Source organism: Somniosus microcephalus, chromosome 5 (assembly GCF_052327205.1).
Source record: "Somniosus microcephalus isolate GS21.2 chromosome 5, FLI_Smic_1.0, whole genome shotgun sequence".
In the NCBI taxonomy this organism is placed as follows: domain Eukaryota; kingdom Metazoa; phylum Chordata; class Chondrichthyes; order Squaliformes; family Somniosidae; genus Somniosus; species Somniosus microcephalus.
Window position 1 is genome coordinate 261,059,196 of NC_140991.1, and position 18,967 is coordinate 261,078,162.

Here is an 18,967-nt window from a genome sequence, read left to right on the forward strand (position 1 = left end):
AAAAAAAACACACCTTCTCTGACATTGCTGCACTTTGGTTCTTCTGCCAATTACCGTAAATCTGTGTCCTCTGGTTACCGACCCTTCTGCCACTGGAAACAATTTCTCCTTATTTACTCTATCAAAACCCTTCAGGATCTTGACCATCTCTATCAAATCTCCCCTTAACTATCTCTGCTCTAAAGAACAAAGACAGCAGTATCAGAATCAGAACCAAGCCTGAGCTCCAGGCCCTGACAGAAGTTGGGCCTCAGGTTGCAAAACACAGTTTTCCAACAATATGTGGACAATTTCACGAGTAGGTTGAAATATCTTTTGTAATAAATATAATTTCCATGTCATAAATTGTATTTTTCTATAAGTGTAGTTGGTTGACTGAAGTAAATGGCAAAGAAAAATGGAGTGATTTGATTGGTTTGTCTTTTATTCATAGCTGTTGATCATTGCCCATTTTAAATTGTAGTTTATTGAACTTTATTATTGGGGTGTTTCATTCTTGGCCTTTTACATGACCTGAGGCAAAATAGATAATTTATGGCTCGAGGCTTGATGAGTACTAATGAGGCCGATAAATCCCCAGGGCCTGATAATCTACATCTTAGGGTACTTAAGGAAGTGGCCCTAGAAATAGTAGATGCATTGCTGGTCATCTTCCAAAATTCTATAGACTCTGGAGTAGTTCCCATAGATTGGAGGGTAGCTAATGTAACCCCACTATTTAAAAAAGGTGGCAGAGAGGAAACGGGGAATTAAGCCTGACATCGGTAGTGGGGAAAATGCTAGAGTCCATTATAAAAGATGTAATAGCAGAGCACTTGGAAAACAGTGACAGGATCGGACAAAGTCAACATGGATTTACAAAAGGTAAATCATGCTTGACTAATCTACTGGAATTTTGTGAGGATGTAATTGGTAGAATAGATAAGGGAGAACCAGTGGATGTGGTGTATTTGGACTTTCAGAAGGCTTTCGATAAGGTCCCGCATAAGAGATTGGCGTGCAAAGTTAAAGCACATGGGATTGGGGGTAAGGTACTGACTTGGATAGAGAACTGGTTGGCAGACAGAAAGCAAAGAGTTGGAATAACTGGTCTTTTTCCGAGTGGCAGGCAGTGACTAGTGGGGTACTGCAGGGATCGGTGCTAGGACCCCAGCTATTCACAATATATATTAATGATCTAGACGAGGGAACTAGATGTAATATCTCCAAGTTTGTAGACGACACAAAGCTGGGTGGGCGTGTGTGCTGTGAGGAGGATGCAGAGAAACTCCAGTATGATTTGGACAGGTTGGGTAATTGGGCAGATGCATGGCAGATGCAGAATAATGTGGATAAATGCGAGGTTATCCACTTTGGTGGCAAAAACAGGAAGACAATGATCTGAATGGCAATAGATTGGGAAAAGGCGAAGTGCAACAAGACCTGGGTGTCCTTGTGCACCAGTCGCTGAAGGTAAGCATGCAGGTGCAGCAGGCGGTTAAGAAGGCAAATGGTATGTTGGCCTTCATAGCGAGAGGATTCGAGTACAGGAACAAGGATGTCTTGTTGCAGTTGTACAGGGCCTTGGTGAGACCACAGCTTGAGTATTGTGTGAAGTTTTGGTCACCTTATCTGAGGATGGATGTTCTTGCCATGGAGGGAGTGCAGTGAAGATTCACCAGACTGATACCTGGGATGGCATGAATGACGTATGAAGAGAGATTGGGTTGGTTAGGCTTATATTCGCTAGAGTTTAGAAGAATGAGAGGGGATCTCATTGAAACTTATAAAATTCTAACAGGACTAGACAGACTAGATGCAGGAAGGATGTTCCTGATGGCGGGGGAGTCCAGAACCAGGGGTCACAGTCTAAGGATAAGGGCAAGCCATTTAGAACTGAGATGAGGAGGAATTTCTTCACCCAGAGAGTGGTGAACCTGTGGAATTCTCTACCACAGAAGGCAGTTGAGGTCAACTTATTAAATATATTCAAGAAGGAGTTAGATATATTTCTTAAGGCTAAAGGGATCAAAGGATATGGGGAGAAAGCAGGGACAGGGTACTGAGTTTGGATGATCAGCCATGATCTAATTAAATGGTGGAACAGGCTCGAGGGGCCGAATGGCCTACTCCTGCTCATATCTTCTATGTTTCTTCACTACTAGAGAAACCACATGAACTCCCTCGAATACACCAACCAACAGGTTTCTTGCATGACTCGCAAAGGCCAGGACTACTTTATTTTGGTCAGAAAAATGTCAATCCTTACAGTTGTAAATCACATTTGCTTATTTACTAAACCTATTCTTACCAATTGTGATCCAAGTGTAGGGCTTTCATACCAAAACTTCTTCCTGTATGGAAGCAGAGAAAACAATAGGCTGAGCATATAAACATTTAATTAAGGTACAGTTTTAGGCTGTGGTTATAACACTTTTGAGACTGGGAGCTACCCAGAACAGTTAGCAGCCAGCAAACCTTCCCCTGCCCCATTACATTGCCATTGTGAATCACAATCCTGCCACCAAGCGAGATAACACACATGCAGCAGAGCTTCCCCATGGAACATTTTGAAAGTGCAGACAGGAGTGTGCATGGTGGTGGCGAGCTCAACCCAAGTTCTGCAATTTCAACGAAGGCTGGGGTGTAAAGGTTTAGGATTCATTTCAGAATCACTAATAATTTCCAGTACCAGTGTAGTTATCCAAAATATCAGAAAATGCTGGAAATACTCAGCAGGTCAGGCAGCATCTGTGGAGAGAGAAACAGAGTTAATGTTTCAGGTCGATGACCCTTCATCAGAACCCTTCATCAGGTCACCGACCTGAAACATTAACTGTTTCTCTTTCCACAGATGCTGCCTGACCTGCTGTGTATTTCCAGCATTTTCTGTTTTTATTTCAGATTTCCAGCATCCACAGTACTTTGCTTTTGTATCCAAAATATCAGTTTGTTTTTATTCCACTAATATTAAAATGACATCAAATTAAATTAGCATTAAAAGGGGTTCTTATAACAACTGCTCTATTTATAAATACTGCAGAAACCTTCCTGTAACATACCTAAATAAGCTTTTAACAGTTACATTTGGATTATTTCCTGAAGATTCACAAGATACATATCATTATTTCTGAATAAACCACACAGTATGCTATACAATATCAGACCATTGTAATAATGCTAACGGAGATCAAAACTTTGTCAATTTGACAGCTTGATTCACACTTCTAATTTTTTTTAAAAGATCATTCAATGGGGGCAGGGGGTGGAGAAATCAGATTAAGGTTGTGTGAGCACTATGTAGATACAGTAGGCCATCTGTTCATAGACTACTTTACCTTACAAAACATGCACATGCAAAAGAAACAAGTATTTTAAAACATAAAACGCAAAATAATTTGCTTCAACAAATAGTATTAGTTTGTGATGCAGTGACTGAAACAAAGGCTGCATCCTCAGGAGAAGAACAATGTTACTTGCTGCATTCCGCCAAATATTGACTTATACTTTTGATTAAAACCTATACATTTTTTTTAAGTTGGCAAATTAATGCCTGACCGACCTTTCTTCCAGCTCATTCATCAGAAGTGTTTCATGGAGCGGGGTGGGGTTATTAATCAACAAGGTAGGAGGTGCAACAGAGATTCAAGTAAAAGGTCAGGTGGGAACTTTATAAAATTGAATAGAAACCTAAAACATTACTGGGGCAGTCTCAATACCTGCTCCTCATCCAGGCTCAACATCTGTGGAGCCCAAAGACCCACTTTCCATCGTTAACATTTTTAACTTTCAAAGTGGATCAGGAGTTGTATTCTATTCTATTCTTTTCATCGGTTCCCTTTATTCCAGCTCCAGACCAAAACCCTCGGTCTACAGCAGCTTCTGGCCTGCTCAACCCCCCATTATAGGTGGTCCAATCACAACAGTCTTTCAACGTTAGAGATTCTACCACCATTAACACAAAGTAAGGTGATCTGAATTGTAAATTTCCAAATTCAATCTTTTTAGATCAAAAAAATGGACTTGATGAAAATGTTCAGGAAATCAAGTTTCAGATGTTATTTACTATGCCTAATGTATTTCTTCCCATCACACTGTTACAGCATAGTGTCAAACACACCGACATGCAGAAAAATGGACACCTGGGAGTAATCACAAAGCAATGATGTAATGGAACAACAGCAACTTGTAATTATATAGCGCCTTTAATGTAGTAAAACGTTTCAAGGCGCTTCACAGGAGCATTATCAAACAAAATTTGACACCGAGCCACATAAGATATTTTAAGGATTGGAAAAGGTCAGTCCCACATTGGGGGATTTAGGGCCTAAGTTGAATTATGCGAGATGTGAGAAATTTAAGCAAGTGTAAAGCTTGAGGAAAGCAGCCTTTTTCTGCCAACAAGGGAAGCAGGCATTTACAATCCTCCAGGCTAAAGCCAAAATCAGGACAAACACTCAAGGGTCGCAAGGCAGAGAAAATGGACCAGAAAGCACCAGGTGAATCTAGGAGACGGAGAAGGGCATCAGCCAGAAAATAGGCAATTGCTGAGCTGTCGGCCAGCCAAATCACATTTACAATGTCACTCACATCCGAGACTGCTGGGTTTTTGAAAAGTATTTGGTTTGAAGGCTTGTGTTTCACATGGAAAGTTTAAAAGGTAGCTTTACACTTGCTTAAATTTCTCACATCTCGCATAAACCAACAATCGTGGGGCTCACATGGGAATTGCAAGTGCTTACAATGCTGAGTTAAGAATGGTTCCATGCAACGATTGTTTTCTAAAGTGGAAAGTGTGAATTGCCAGGTCACTAGAATTCACTCAACATTGCTAAAGAGAAGTGTGTTATAAATGTTGCAGAGCATCCTACTCGTCTTAGTAATCTTGTCTGAGGAATGACAAACAAGGGTTCCAAGAAACAGGAAATAGATTTAAAGGGTTCTCTCTTCCAAATAAGTACCTTATGTGTGAACAAGGTCTTAGTCTTGTGTGTCACAAACTATGTGCAGTGTTGAGTACAAACGCACTAAGAGATCAAACCTGAAGAAAAATGGTGGAGACCTGAGGACTACGTGGAGAGTGAGGTCACTAAGTTTAAGAACAAACTCCCACTTCAGCACGTTTTCCAACTTGCAAACAGCATTGCAGAGGGCAGTGACCCAGCTAGAGTTGGTGTGGCAGACGTAATTGCAAAGCTGTTCTACAAAAAGGTACATTTCTGAAGCAATGTGTGAAGGCCATGGCAGAAATTGGTCTGGCCAGAGAAACAAAGTGTCTTCACCAATATCAGTTTATCATACAACACAAACAATGAAGAGTGAACAACTGTCTGTGGACCACAGAGAACAAGTGGCTGGAAAGGCCCAGGGATTCGGAAGATACAGCCTTATAATGGAAAAAAGCACCAACAATGTGAACACTCCCCAGTTGCTTATCTTTGTGAGAGGAGTCTATGGGGGAAAAATTCGGTTGGTTTGCGCCTCCTACTTGTGCCTTAAGAGGGTGCTAATGGGGCGCAAAGCAACTAGCGCCCGGGCGTGGCGATGTTTGCGCCGCTCGCAAAATTGACCAGGCATTTTGCGGCGGTGCTAAACACTACCGCCACAATCTCCTGTGCCAGCAGATCATGACATCAGTTGAGTGTGCAATGCCCCGGACCAGATATTGAGTGGCGCCCCCCCCGTCTTACCGCCTGCCGCTACCAACGACAGGTTGAGGGGAGCGTTTTGCAGTTGGGAAGGGACTGGGGGAGCGCTATTTAAAGGCGACCGCTTCCTGCCTTTTTTTGTAGGTGACATTTTTGCACCACGCATTCTGAGAGAGAGAGACTACTGGAGATATTCAACGCTGTGTGAAGGAGTTTTGGGTACAGAGCAGCACTTTGCAGGTTCATTTTGATTTGACCTTCCTTGCATCGATTTAGAAGACTATGGGGACTGCACTCTGAGCTCTTTCCCTGGGCCTCTCCATTGTTCTTTCCAGGAGATTTGATGTACAGGTCTCTCCAGGCTGAGATTCAAGGCTGCAATGAGCAGGGTGTGGATGGAGAGCAAGATCGACCCTCCCCTTTAAGAACTGGCCGGCACCAGTGTGTCTGTGTTCCATTGCTGACTGACATCACATGAGCTTCACCAGCGCTCTGAGGTAGCGCCTCGCTCCTCGGCGTTAGCGCCTTAAGAGAGGTGTGTAGCATCTGATTTAGCGCTCCAATTACCTCCAGGGGCGATAGAAGCCAAGTTTGCAATCGGAGGTGATAATTAGCACCAGGCGCTACACTTTGCGCCCGGCCGATAATTGCGCCCCAAATGGGGCGATACCGAATTTCTCCCCCTATGACTTTCAATGCAACCAAATAACCAGCTGCTTTGACAAACTTCCATGGAAACACAGTTAATAAAATCTAATTACATTTACAATTTCTGCCATGAAAAGCAATCTATTCCATTTCCAGTAATACTTCGTTGACAGGATCTGACCTCTTTTTGCATTTGGAAGATAATTGCATGTCTGAAGCGGTTATGGTCTGAGCTTACTGTCCTAACCATTGACAATGCTGCAGCCAAGTTTGGAGAGACACACAAGGGCTGATTTTAACTTCAGACAGTGACGGTAAACAGGATGTAGCAGATGGGCCACCCATTATACATCCTCCCCTATTTTAATTTCCATCGGAAAGGAAATTTGAGCCGGGTGTATAACAAATGGCTGATCCACCACTGCCCATTTTACTCAATCATCAATATTTAAAATCAGGCCTATGGTGTCAAGGAACTTGTCAAATTGTTTGACTGAAGTATGAACTATCCTTTGCTGTTTCTTATGGATAATGGTAGCTCAGAAGTGTAGACAATATTCAAGGCATTGTTATCATTTGTGTTGGGAGATGCACTGACCCAGCTCATTAGCTACTACTGAATTGTACATAAAACAACTCTGGCAAGATAGTGACCAACCTGCAGCCAATCATGGACATGGTTGCCAAAGCCTCAACCAACACCAATTTTGAAATATGCTGCAGGAATTAAAACAATCAAGGACCAGCTGTACACATTGGCTGCCGTTGCCTGTATGAGTTGTATTATGAAACATACCTCTTCATGTCGTAGAATGAAAGAACACTAGCAGAACTGTGCAATGAGACATGACTGATGGACTTTGTATTTCTAAATGGACTTCACAGACTACCTGAATGCTCACATGGGGCTGCCCAGGTTGTAACACAGCTACATGCATGCTTTTACGAGTAAGCCCAAACTACTTGTTGCGCTTGTAGCGAGCTACTTCTCATGTGCTGACATTCTGAAGGAATTGTAAAGACCTATTAACTACAATTCAATTTCAATTTTTATTTCAATTTCAATTTTATTTGTCACATAACCAATACAACAAGTGAAATCCAGTCAGTGAAATGCTTTTTTCTTAACGAGCCGAGCGCACCAATCAGCAAAGGACACTTAGCTGCCTGGTACGCACGGAGCCCGCAAGGACGGCAGTCATCTTCATCATTGCATTTCAAGTGTGAGCAGTGTGGCATGTCTTTGCCAGCTGCCTAGATTTCCGTATCAGATCACTAGTTTCAAGGATGATGAATGAACATCTACAGGATGTCCTATGACTTTAGACACTTCATTGCTTAGGCATGGACAAAGCAGAAGCAAGCCCTGACCTCACACAAAGAAACTGACAATTTTGTAAAAGAAATGGTTGTCCAATAACTGTAGAGTCCAGATCTCTCATTCAAAAATAGAGAGTGAAAGTGTGTAAAAAAGTCTCTGCAGGAAATGTAGAACTGTTCCAATCGAGAAGTGATTGCAATGCAGCATATCATAGAATGGTTACAGCATGGAAGAAGGCCATTCGGCCCGTCGAGCCCATGCCAGCTCTATGCAAGAGCACTTCAGCTAGTCCCACTCCCCTGCCCTTTCCCCGTAGCCCTGCAAATTTCTTTCCTTCAGGATACTTAGCCAACTCTCTTTTGAAAGCCGTGATCGAGGCTGCCTCCACCATCCTTTCAGGCTGTGCATTCCAGATCTTAACCACTCACTGCGTAAAAAAGTTTTTCTTACATCGCCTTTGGTTCTTTTGCCAATCACCTTAAATCTGTGTTCTCTGGTTCTCAACCCTTCTGCCAATGGGAACAGTTTCTCTCTATCTACTCTGTCCAGACCCCTCATGATTTTGAACACCTCTATCAAATCTCCTCTCAATCTTCTCTGCTCCAAGGAGAACAACCCCAGCTTCTCCAGTCTATTGACGTAACGGAAGTCCCTCATTCCTGGAATCATTCTTGTATATCTTTTCTGCACCTTCTCTTAAGGCCTTCACATCCTTCCTAAAGCGTGGTGCCCAGAATTGGGCACAGTACTCCAGTTGGGGCCAAACCAGTGTTTTATACAGGTTCATCATAACTTTCACACTTTTGTACTCAATACTTCTATTTATGAAGCCCAGGAACCCGTAAGCCTTTTTAACTGCTTTCTCAACCTGCCCTGCCACCTTCAACGATTTATGCACACATACCCCCAGGTCTCTCTGTTCGTGCAGCCCCTTCAGGATTGTACTGTTTAATTTATATGTCCTCTCCTCATTCTTTCTACCAAAATGTATCACTTCACACTTTTCTGCGTTAAATTTCATTTGCCATGTGTTCGCCCATTTCACCAGCCTGTCTATGTCTTCCTGAAGTCTATCACTCTTCTCCTCACTGTTCACTATACTTCCAAGTTTTGTGTCATCTGCAAATTTTGAAATTGTGCCCTGTACACCCACGTCCAAGCCATTAATATATATTAAGAAAAGCAGTGGTTCTAGAACTGACCCCTGGGGAACACCACTGTATACCTTCCTCCAGTCCGAAAAACAACCAACCATTCACCGTTATTCTGTTTCCTATCACTTAGCCAATTCCGTATCCATGCTGCCACTGTCCCTTTTATTCCATGGGCTTCAACTTTGCTGGCAAGCCTATTATGTGGCACTTTGTCGAACGTCTTTTGGAAATCCATGTACACTATGTCAATCATATTACCCTCATCAACCCTCCCTGTTACCTCATCAAAGAACTCAATCAAGTTAGTTAAACTCAATTTTCCTTTAACAAATCCATGCTGGCTTTCCTTAATTAATCTACACTTGTCCAAGTGACTATTAATTTTGTTCCTAATTACTGTTTCTAAAAGCTTCCCCACTACCGAGGTCAAACTGACTGGCCTGTAGTTGCTGGGTTTATCTTTACACCCTTTTTTGAACAATGGTGTAACATTTGCAATTCTCCAGTCCTCTGGCACCACCCCTATATCCAAGGAGGACTGGAATATTATGGCCAGTACCTCCGCAATTTCCTCCCTCAATTCCCTCAGCAACCTAGGGTGCATCCCATCCGCTCCTAGTGACTTATCTGCTTTAAGTACAGCCAGCCTTTCTAATACCTCTTCTTTATCAATGTTTATCCTATCAAGTGTCTCCACTACCTCCTCCTTCACTATGTCTATGACAGCATCCTCTTCCTTGGTGATGACAGATGCAAAGTACTCATTTAGTACCTCAGCCATACCCTCTGCCTCCATGCATAGGTCTCCTTTATGGTCCCTAATAATCAGCCCCACCCCTCCTCTGACTACTGTTTTACTATTTATATGCCTATAGAAGACTTTTGGATTACCTTTTATGTTGGCTGCCATTCTATTCTCATACCCTCTCTTTGCCCCTCTTATTTTCTTTTTCACTTCTCCTCTGACCTTTCTATATACAGCCTGATTCTCAGATGTATTTGCAAGCTGACATCTGTCATACACGCTCTTTTTCTGCTTCATCATATTCTCTATCTCTTTCATCATCCAGGGAGCCCTGACTTTAATCGCCCTGCCTTTCCCCCTAGTGGGAATGTACCTGAACTATTTCCTCTTTAAAGGTAAGCCATCGTTCCATTACAGTTTTGCCTGCCAATCTTTGATTCCAGTTTACCTGGGACAGATCTCATCCCACTGAAATTGGTCTTCCCCCAGTTAAACATTTTTACTCTAGATTGCTCCCTGTCCTTTTCCATAGCTAATCTAAACCTTATGATACTATGATCACTGTTCCCTAAATGTTCACCTACTGACACTTGCTCCACTTGACCTACCTCATTCCCCAGAACCAGATTCAGCAATGCCCCCTCCCTCGTCGGGTCGGAAACATACTGATCAAGAAAGTTCTCCTTAACACACTTCAGAAATTCTTCCCCTTCTCTGCCATTTACACGATTATGATCCCAGTCTATATTAGGATAGTTGAAGACCCCCCATTATTACTAAAGTTCTTGCACCACTCTGTAATTTGTCTGCAAATTTGCTCCTCCATATCTTTCCCACTATTTGGTGGTCTATAGAATACACCTCGTAGTGTAATGGCACCTCTATTATTTCTTAACTCTAGCCATATAGATTCTGTCCTTGACCCGTCCAGGACATCCTCCTTCTCCAACACTGTAACATTCTCCTAACCAATACTGCCACACCATCTCCTATCTTTCCTTCCCTATCTTTCCTGAACACCTTATAACCAGGAATATTTAATACCCGATCCTGCCCTTTTTTGAGCCAGGTCTCACTTACTGCCACATCATATTCCCATGTGGCTATTTGTGCCTGCAGCTCACTTACCTTGTTTATTATGCTTCGTGCGTTCACATACATACACTGTAAACCCATTAAATTTTTTTAAAATTCATTGATGGGATGTGGGCGTCACTGGCTAGGCCTGCATTTAGTGCCCATCCCTAATTGCCCTCGAGAAGATGGTGGTGAGCCGTCTTCTTGAACCGCTGCAGTCCATATGGTGTAGGTACACCCACAATGCTGTTAAGAAGGGAGTTCCAGGATTTTGGCCCAGCGACAGTGAAGGAACGGCGATACAGGTCCAAGTCAGGATGGTGTGTGGCTTGGAAGGGAACTTGTAGGTGGTGATGTTCCCATGCGTCTGCTGCCCTTGTCCTTCTAAGTGGTAGAGGTCGCGGGTTTGGAAGGTGCTGTTGAAGGAGCTTTGGCGAGTTGCTGCAGTGCATCTTGTAGATGGTACACACTGCAGCCACAGTGCGCCGGTGGTGGAGGGAGTGAATGTTGAAGGTGGTGGATGGAGTGCCAATCAAGCGGGCTGCTTTATCCTGACTGGTGTCGAGCTTCTTGAGTGTTGTTGGAGCTGCACTCATCCAGGCAAGTGGAGAGTATTCCATCACACTCCTGACTTGTGCCTTGTAGATGGTGGAAAGGCTTTGGGAAGTCAGGAGGTGAGACACTCGCCGCAGAATTCCCAGCCTCTGGCCTGCTCTTGTAGCCACAGTATTTATATGGCTGGTCCAGTTCAGTTTCTGATCAATGGTAACCCCCAGGATGTTGATAGTGGGGGATTCAGCGATGGTAATGCCATTGAATGTCAAGGGGAGATGGTTAGAGTCTCGCTTGTTGGAGATGGTCATTGCCTGGCACTTGTGTGGTGCGAATGTTACTTGCCACTTGTCAGCCCAAGTCTGAATGTTGTCCAGGTCTTGCTGCATATGGACATGGACTGCGTCAGTATCTGACGAGTCTCGAATGGTGAACAGTGTGCAATCATCAGCGAACATCCCCACTTCTGACCTTATGATGGAGGGAAGGTCATTGATGAAACAGCTGAAGATGGTTGGGCCTAGGACACTGCCCTGAGGAACTCCTGCAGTGATGTCATGTGATCGAGATGAATGACCTCCAACAACCACAGCCAACTTCCTTTGTGCTAGGTATGATTCCAACCAATGGAGAGTTTTCCCCTCGATTCCCATTGACTTCAGTTTTGCTAGGGCTCCTTGATGCCACACTCGATCAAATGCTGCCTTGATGTCAAGGGCAGTCACTCTCACCTCATCTCTTGAATTCAGCTCTTTTGTCCATGTTTGGACCAAGGCTGTAATGAGGTCAGGAGCTGAGTGGCCCTGGCGGAACCCAAACTGGGCGTCAGTTAGCAGGTTATTGCTGAGTAAGTGCCGCTTGATAGCACTGTCGACGACACCTTCCATCACTTTGCTGATGATTGAGAGTAGACTGATGGGACGGTAATTGGCCGGGTCGGATTTGTCCTGCTTTTTGTAGACAGGACATACTTGGGCAATTTTCCACATTGCCGGATAGATGCCAGTGTTGTAGCTGTACTGGAACAACTTGGCTAGGGGCGCAGCTAGTTCTGGAGCACAAGTCTTCAGTACTATTGCCGGAATGTTGTCAGGGCCCATAGCCTTTGCAGTATCCAGTGTCTTCAGCTGTTTCTTGACATCACGTGGAGTGAATTGAATGGGCTGAAGACTGGCATCTGTGATGCTGGGGACCTCAGGAGGAGGCCGAGATGGATCATCCACTCGGCACTTCTGGCTGAAGATAGTTGCAAATGCTTCAGCCTTGTCTTTTGCACTCACGTGCTGGGCTCCACCATCATTGAGACCATCCTGCATTCTCTCTTAGTTTGACCACACATAATACCTTACTATTTCTTACTTTCGTGCTCTCTGCCTCTCCCAATCCTTTGAGCACTTTATTTCCCCTTTCTAATGTTACATCCTGGTGCCCATCCCCCTGCCAAATTAGTTTAAACCCTCTCCAACAGCACTAGCAAACCTCCCCGCGAGCATATTGCTTCCGGCCCTGTTGAGGTGCAACCCGTCCGGCCTGTACAGGTCCCACCTCCCCCAGAACCGGTCCCAATGCCCCAGGAATCTGAAGCCCTCCTTCCTGCACCATCTCTCCAGCCACACATTCATCTGCGCTATCCTCCTATGGCATCAGGAGTAATCCGGAGATTACCACCTTTGAGGTCCTGCTTTTTAATCTCTTTCCTTGCTCCCTGAAATCTGCCTGTAGGACCTCATCCCTCTTTCCACCTATGTCGTCGGTACCGATATGGACCACAACCTCTGGCTGTTCACCCTCCCTCCTCAGAATGTTCTGCAGCCACTCGTTGACATCCTTGACCCTGGCACCAGATAGGTAACATACCATCCTGGTATCACGTCTGCGGCTGCAGAAACGCCTGTCTGCTCCCCTAACTATCAAATCCCCTACCACGATTGCTCTCCCAGTCTTCTTCCTCTCCCCCGTACAGCTGAGTCACCCGTGGTGCCATGGACTTGGCTCTGGCTGTACTCCCCAGAGGAACCATCATCCTCACCAGTACTCAGAACTGAATACTGGTTGAAGAGCGAGATGCACTCAGGGGACTCCTGCACTACCTGTCTGGTGGTCACCCATTCCCTCTCTGCCCGCACACTCCTTATCTGCAGGGTGACCAACTCCTGAAATGCGTTATCCACAAAACTCTCAGCCTCGCGGATGCACCACAGTGACGCCAGCTGCCGGTCAAGCTCCAAATCCCGGAGCTTGAGCTCCTCCAGTTGACGACATCTCCTGCACACGTGGTTATCCAGGACACAGGAAGCATCCTGGATTTGCCACATGGCACAGGATGTGCATTCCATGGGACTGAGCTGCCCTGCCATGCCTCTATTTAACAGACTATTAACTAACTTAGCAGGAATAAACTTAAAACTAGAAACACTTATCAACTACTCACCAATCAGCTCCTTCTCTGGTTGTGATGTCACTTTAGCTGTTTTGCAGTTGTTGCTTTTGTGGTTATTGTTTTCGCTGGATGTACTCTGCCTCCGCGCTGCCGCCACTGCTCCAGTCTGCGCTCTCTCAGGGCCTCCCACTCAATTTATCCTCTGTCTCCTCGCCGCCACCGCTGCTCTGGTCTACGCTCTGTCAGGGCCTCCCACTCGATATGTTTATGCACGATTCTGCCCGACTCCAAAACATTTTAATGCAGTTCATTCACTAGTTGTGGCACACTCAAATCCGAGACCATGTTCCAAATACTTGGGCACAATGACCTAATACAGCAAGGTCCTTTCACAATGTTGCTAGGGGATGAGAACTAGATCTTGTTTAGTAAGGTTTATCCAACACAACCTGTTGCTCGCTTTGTAGAGGTAAACCACTTGTGTTTATCAAGTATCTTTCAACTGACAACTTATTTGGTAGGTTAGTACTTTCATCTCCCAGTGAAAGTGATAGGACTGTCAATGTGCATATATCACCCAGACTCCATTCTACTGTGAAAATATTGCAGTGGTGATCTGATGGAAGTTATCAGGTCTATATTATACAGGCTTTTCTTTTAAAGCATATAATACATGGGATAAATTCTACATGTACTGTATTTTGAATGGAAAGATCATTATTTCACTATCACTACTTCACCTGATATATTCATGTTACTGGTTAGACGTTTTGTTGGTCTTGGTTGTATATTATAGAATAATCCTGCTGAACTCATCTTTTCACAGCTTTTGTATCAACAGAACTGCATAAAATTGGTGGCTTTTCACCATAAGCACTGTACATCTGCTCTCTGTAACCCCCAACAAAGCTGACCGTTCAAATTTTTAAACTCACTTCCCAGATCTTCTTTCATCATAACTCCAGTTATAATCTAAATTCATTCCTACTAGTTAATGGGTGCCACAATCTATAAAAAGGCTACTTAACAGAGTTTGTAATCACATCTGATACTACAATCTTAAATTATTAGCTTTGTGCTATGCAACCTTACAGCACAAAATTATACAGCTTGTTCACATTGCTCTCAATTTGGTGAAAGTAAAGCTCTATTCATAGCTATCTGCATATTTTGTTCACCAGCCTCCAACAGATTGTAAAATTCTAACGTTTGAATAGATTAGCTCGTTTCTATGAATAGACTTTCCCCGTGTTCTTTTTATACTACAAAGGCTTGTTGCTCAGTCTTATACTGGTTGTTGTTATGCTATACATCAATACAGTGCAAAAGCTAAATAAAAACTCTGCACTTAAGACATACGGTATAGCAGCAGCATCAGCTTAAAAATACACGTGTAGCATTTACAACATCTGTTGTAGCACGAATTTATCACAGTACCAGCAGAGGATCTTTAAGCAGATCAGATACTCCCCCAGCCTCCAAAAAATACATTGGCCCGGGTATTCTGATCCCTACGGGTGGGTACGCGCTGTGTACCCACCCGTAGGGACATCGGAAAAGCCGGTTTCAGGCATGCACAGTGCATGCGCTGAAAACCGGCATTTCCGATCTGTCAAGAATGCTCTTGACAGATCATAGAAACATAGAAGATAGGAGCAGGAGTAGGCCATTCGGCCCTTCGAGCCTGCTCCGCCATTCAACGAGGTCATGGCTGATCATCCAAACCCAAGCACCCGGTCCCTACACCGATAGCCATCCCACCCAAGCCCTATCCCCGTAACCCCACGGAACTATCCGCCGGCTGCCCTAGAGAAGGGCCTCTGCGGGCGGATAGTTCCGCTTTCTGGAGCCCCTCCGCCCGCAGAAAATCTTTATAATTCTTACGCCTGGTAAAAGCAGGTAAGGCCTGCTTTTACTAGGATAAAAGTTGAAAAAAGTTAAAAAAAAAATTTCAATCATTTAAAAATACTTTAAAAAAAGGTAAGTTTATTTTTAGCCCTCTAAATAAACTTCAATTATTTTTTACAAAAAATTAAAATTTTGTTTAAAATATTTAAGTTATTGTAATTTCAACTAATTTTAAAAATGTGATTTAAAATTTTTTTAATTTAATGTTTTGAAGTGTTTTTGGGGTGATCTCCATTCATATATTTGACAGGTCTATCTGTCAAGTGTATGAAGGGAGATTTCCTTCTTTGATTGGCTCCCCATGGCCCACGTGACCCCAGGGACGCTTGCGAACTGCCTGCGCCTCTGGGATACGTAGGCCCTGCACACTTGGAGTTCGAGGCCCAGCATCGGAACTATACGCACCTCGGGAGTCCTCAGGTAAGTGCGTAGAATTTTTCCAGATCGGAGGCTTCTGCACGCGGGAAGCCTCCAATCGGAAAATACGGCCCATTGGGCCAGAAATTCGGGTCCCCACGGGTGAGTACGCTCTGGGTACTCACGCGTAGGGCCAACGAAAGTGTTGGTTTCGTGCATGCACTGCGCATGCGCGGGAAACCGGAACTTCCGTTCCCTTAAAGGAAGGGGTTCACAGGTCGAACGCGTGCGCTGGAGAGGCAGCGCGTACGCCTGGAACTTCCGTTTTTTTTTACAGGTTTCTCCAGGAGGGTAAGTCTCCAGCAGCTACGCTTTTAAAAAGCAGTCGCAAGGCCTGCTTTTAACAAGGTAAGTGGTGAATTAAGTAAAATTAAAACATTTTTTCCATAGGTTTATTATTTTTAAATACTTTAAAGAAAGGTAAGTTTATTTTTAGCCCCGTTAAAAACTGTAATTAATTTTTTCAAAAATTTAAATTATTGTTTAAAAGTTATTTTATGTAATTTATAGTTATTTTAAAAATGTGATCTTTAAAAAAAAATGTATTTGAAGTTTGAGTTATGTTTTGGGGCCGATCTCTATTTCATAGAGGCCCAGTAATTCCTGTCGGGGGCTTGCCGCGCGTGCAAGCCCCCGATGTGCGCTCACCCTGCGCGCCGACATCTGAAACCTGGCCCGCAGTGGATTTCCTGTAAGTGGCCCGGTTCTGATCCCGGCGTGCTGTGCTAACCTGACCCAGCGGCGTAGTTAGTGCGATGTGCCGGCTGGGATCAGGTGAGCACTGTTCAGCCAATCAGGGGAGGGGAAACTTCATTCATAAGTTTGATAGTAAAGACTGTCAAACTCATGAAAAGTACTGCACCCCAAAACACTACTTAAACTTTAAATAAAATTTTAAAAAGCATCCCAATAATTAAATTAACTATGAATAACTTTAAAAAACTATTTTAAACAATTAATCAAATTTTTGAAAAAAATAAATTTTTAAAAAATAGGGTCTAAAACTAAACTTACCTTACTGTAGATTCTTTAAAAATAATAAACCTGTGGAAAAAAAAATTCTAAATTGTACTAAAAGACCACTTACCTGTAAAACTAAGTACTTACGTCTGGTTTTTCAACGCGTAAAAACCGGAGGCCTTTACACATGCGCAAATCTGTAAAAATACAGGAAATCCAAGTCGCACGCGCTGCCCGATACCGCGCATGCGTTCAGCCTCTTAACCCCTTGGGTCAGAGGACAGGAAATGCCGGTTTTCAGCGCATGCGCTGTGCATGCTGAAAACCGACAATTCCTCCTGGCACACGCGCGAGTACCCTGTCGGTACTCACGCGTTGTGACAGGAATTACTGGGCCATAGATTTGACAGGCCTTCCTGTCAAATCTATGAATAGAGATTCCCTGCTACCATTGGCTCTCCATGGCCCACGTGATCCCAGGGGACGCTTCGAACTAACTGCGCCCCTGGGATACGCAAGCACTGCGTGCCGGCAGTTGGAGGAGGCCCAGGATCGGAATCCCCCGCGGGCCCACAGCACAACGGCCGGCGCGCTAGGTAAGTGCAGGTTGGGGGCTTACACCCGCGGGAAGCCTCCGACCCGAATATGTGGCCCATTAGAAACCTGCAAAAAAAAAACGGAAGTTCCCGGCGTACGCGCTGCCTCTCCGGCGTATGCATTCAACCTGCGAAACCCCTTCCTTTAAGGGAACGGAAGTTCCAGTTTCCCGCGCATGCGCAGTGCATGCACGAAACCAGCACTTTCGTTGGGCCTACGCGTGAGTACCCAGCGCGTACGCACCCGTGGGGACCCGAAGTTCTGGCCCAATATTATACAAGTTACATGTGCAAGCGTGCCCCAGTTTTATATACAAACTGCAAATCTGGTCAATTGACACACTTGATAACTAATAATCATAAATCGGGCATGTACAAAGGACTCACTTTGTTTTGGAGAGGAATTTCTTCAGTAGGTTTTTCTTGGTGTGCACGAGCCTGCGCGGACCCTCACTGACGAGCAGGCCCTTTAATTTGCACCAGTCGCCTCGCACCGCACACCTGCGCAGTGCGCTCGCGGCACCAACCGTTGCCATCGGGCCGACTGCTAGGCCGTGGGGCGCGTAACCGTCGCCGGCGCGGGGGAAAAGAAAGTGGCCAACCTACAACGACGTTCGCCTGTCCCTCGCTGTCTCAAAAGACAAGACAAGGTGAGGAGTGGGAGCTCACTGATACTCGGAACTCCGGTTACAACACAACTCGCTTCTGCCTTCAACCTTCCCACAGCTCCAGCTCCAGCTCCCGCTCCCGTCCGGTAGCCTGTCAATGCTGCGCATGCGCACTCCCACTAGCTGAGCTTCAAGGCAGCCAATTACCATTTGGAGTTTGCAGTTGTTGTAATGTGACACGGTTACCAGGTAACAGGGGTCCCCAAAGTTATTTAATTTGTGACTGTCATTTTTCTCCTGTATTTGTTGATTTACTGGTCTTTTGTTGTAGACCAGTAAAACATGTTTTCTGAAAACGCAGCACTGTTTGATTTTGGGTCGTTGACACTGCGGTTTGCTCCGCATGTGTGCCCAGAGACACGTGTAATCAGAGCATGGTTTAAAAGATCATGTAATTTTGAGTTACAACGTAACTATAAACCGCCCAAGCCTCCACGATCTTACATAGAAACATAGAAGATAGGAGCAGGAGTAGGCCATTCGGCCCTTCGAGCCTGCTCCGCCATTCAACGAGATCATGGCTGATCATCCAAACCCTAGCACCCGGTCCCTACACCGACAGCCATCCCACCCAAGCCCTATCCCCGTATTTAATCCCCCCTAACACTAAGGGTCAATTTTTATCATGGCCAATCAACCTAACCCGCACATCTTTGGACTGCGGGAGGAAACCGGAGCACCCGGAGAAAACCCACGCAAACACGGGGAGAATGTGCAAACTCCACACAGACAGTCACCCAAGGCCGGATTTGAACCTTCAACCAATTACAACCTCCATCAAACTTGACCTCATCATCACCAATCTACCTGTTGCAGATGCATCTGTCCATGACAGTATTGGTAGCAGTGACCACCGCACAGTCATTGTGGAGATGAAGTCCCGTCTTCACACTGAGGACACCCTCCATCGTGTT

At 44.7% G+C, this 18,967-nt stretch overlaps 1 protein-coding gene across 1 annotated transcript in view; it reads right to left on the reverse strand.

Moving 5' to 3' along the window:
- rbfa (ribosome binding factor A) overlaps nucleotides 1–18,194 on the reverse strand; it is a 33,546-nt gene extending 15,352 nt beyond the window's left edge. Inside the window, exons 1-2 of the mRNA XM_085988878.1 lie at nucleotides 17,773–18,194; nucleotides 2,291–2,333 (exon numbers count right to left, since the gene is read on the reverse strand). Coding sequence (XP_085845004.1) covers nucleotides 2,291–2,333; nucleotides 17,773–17,921 — 192 coding nt within the window. The 5' untranslated portion in view covers nucleotides 17,922–18,194. The remainder of the gene's footprint in view (nucleotides 1–2,290; nucleotides 2,334–17,772) is intronic.
- Nucleotides 18,195–18,967: the final 773 nt, after the last annotated feature.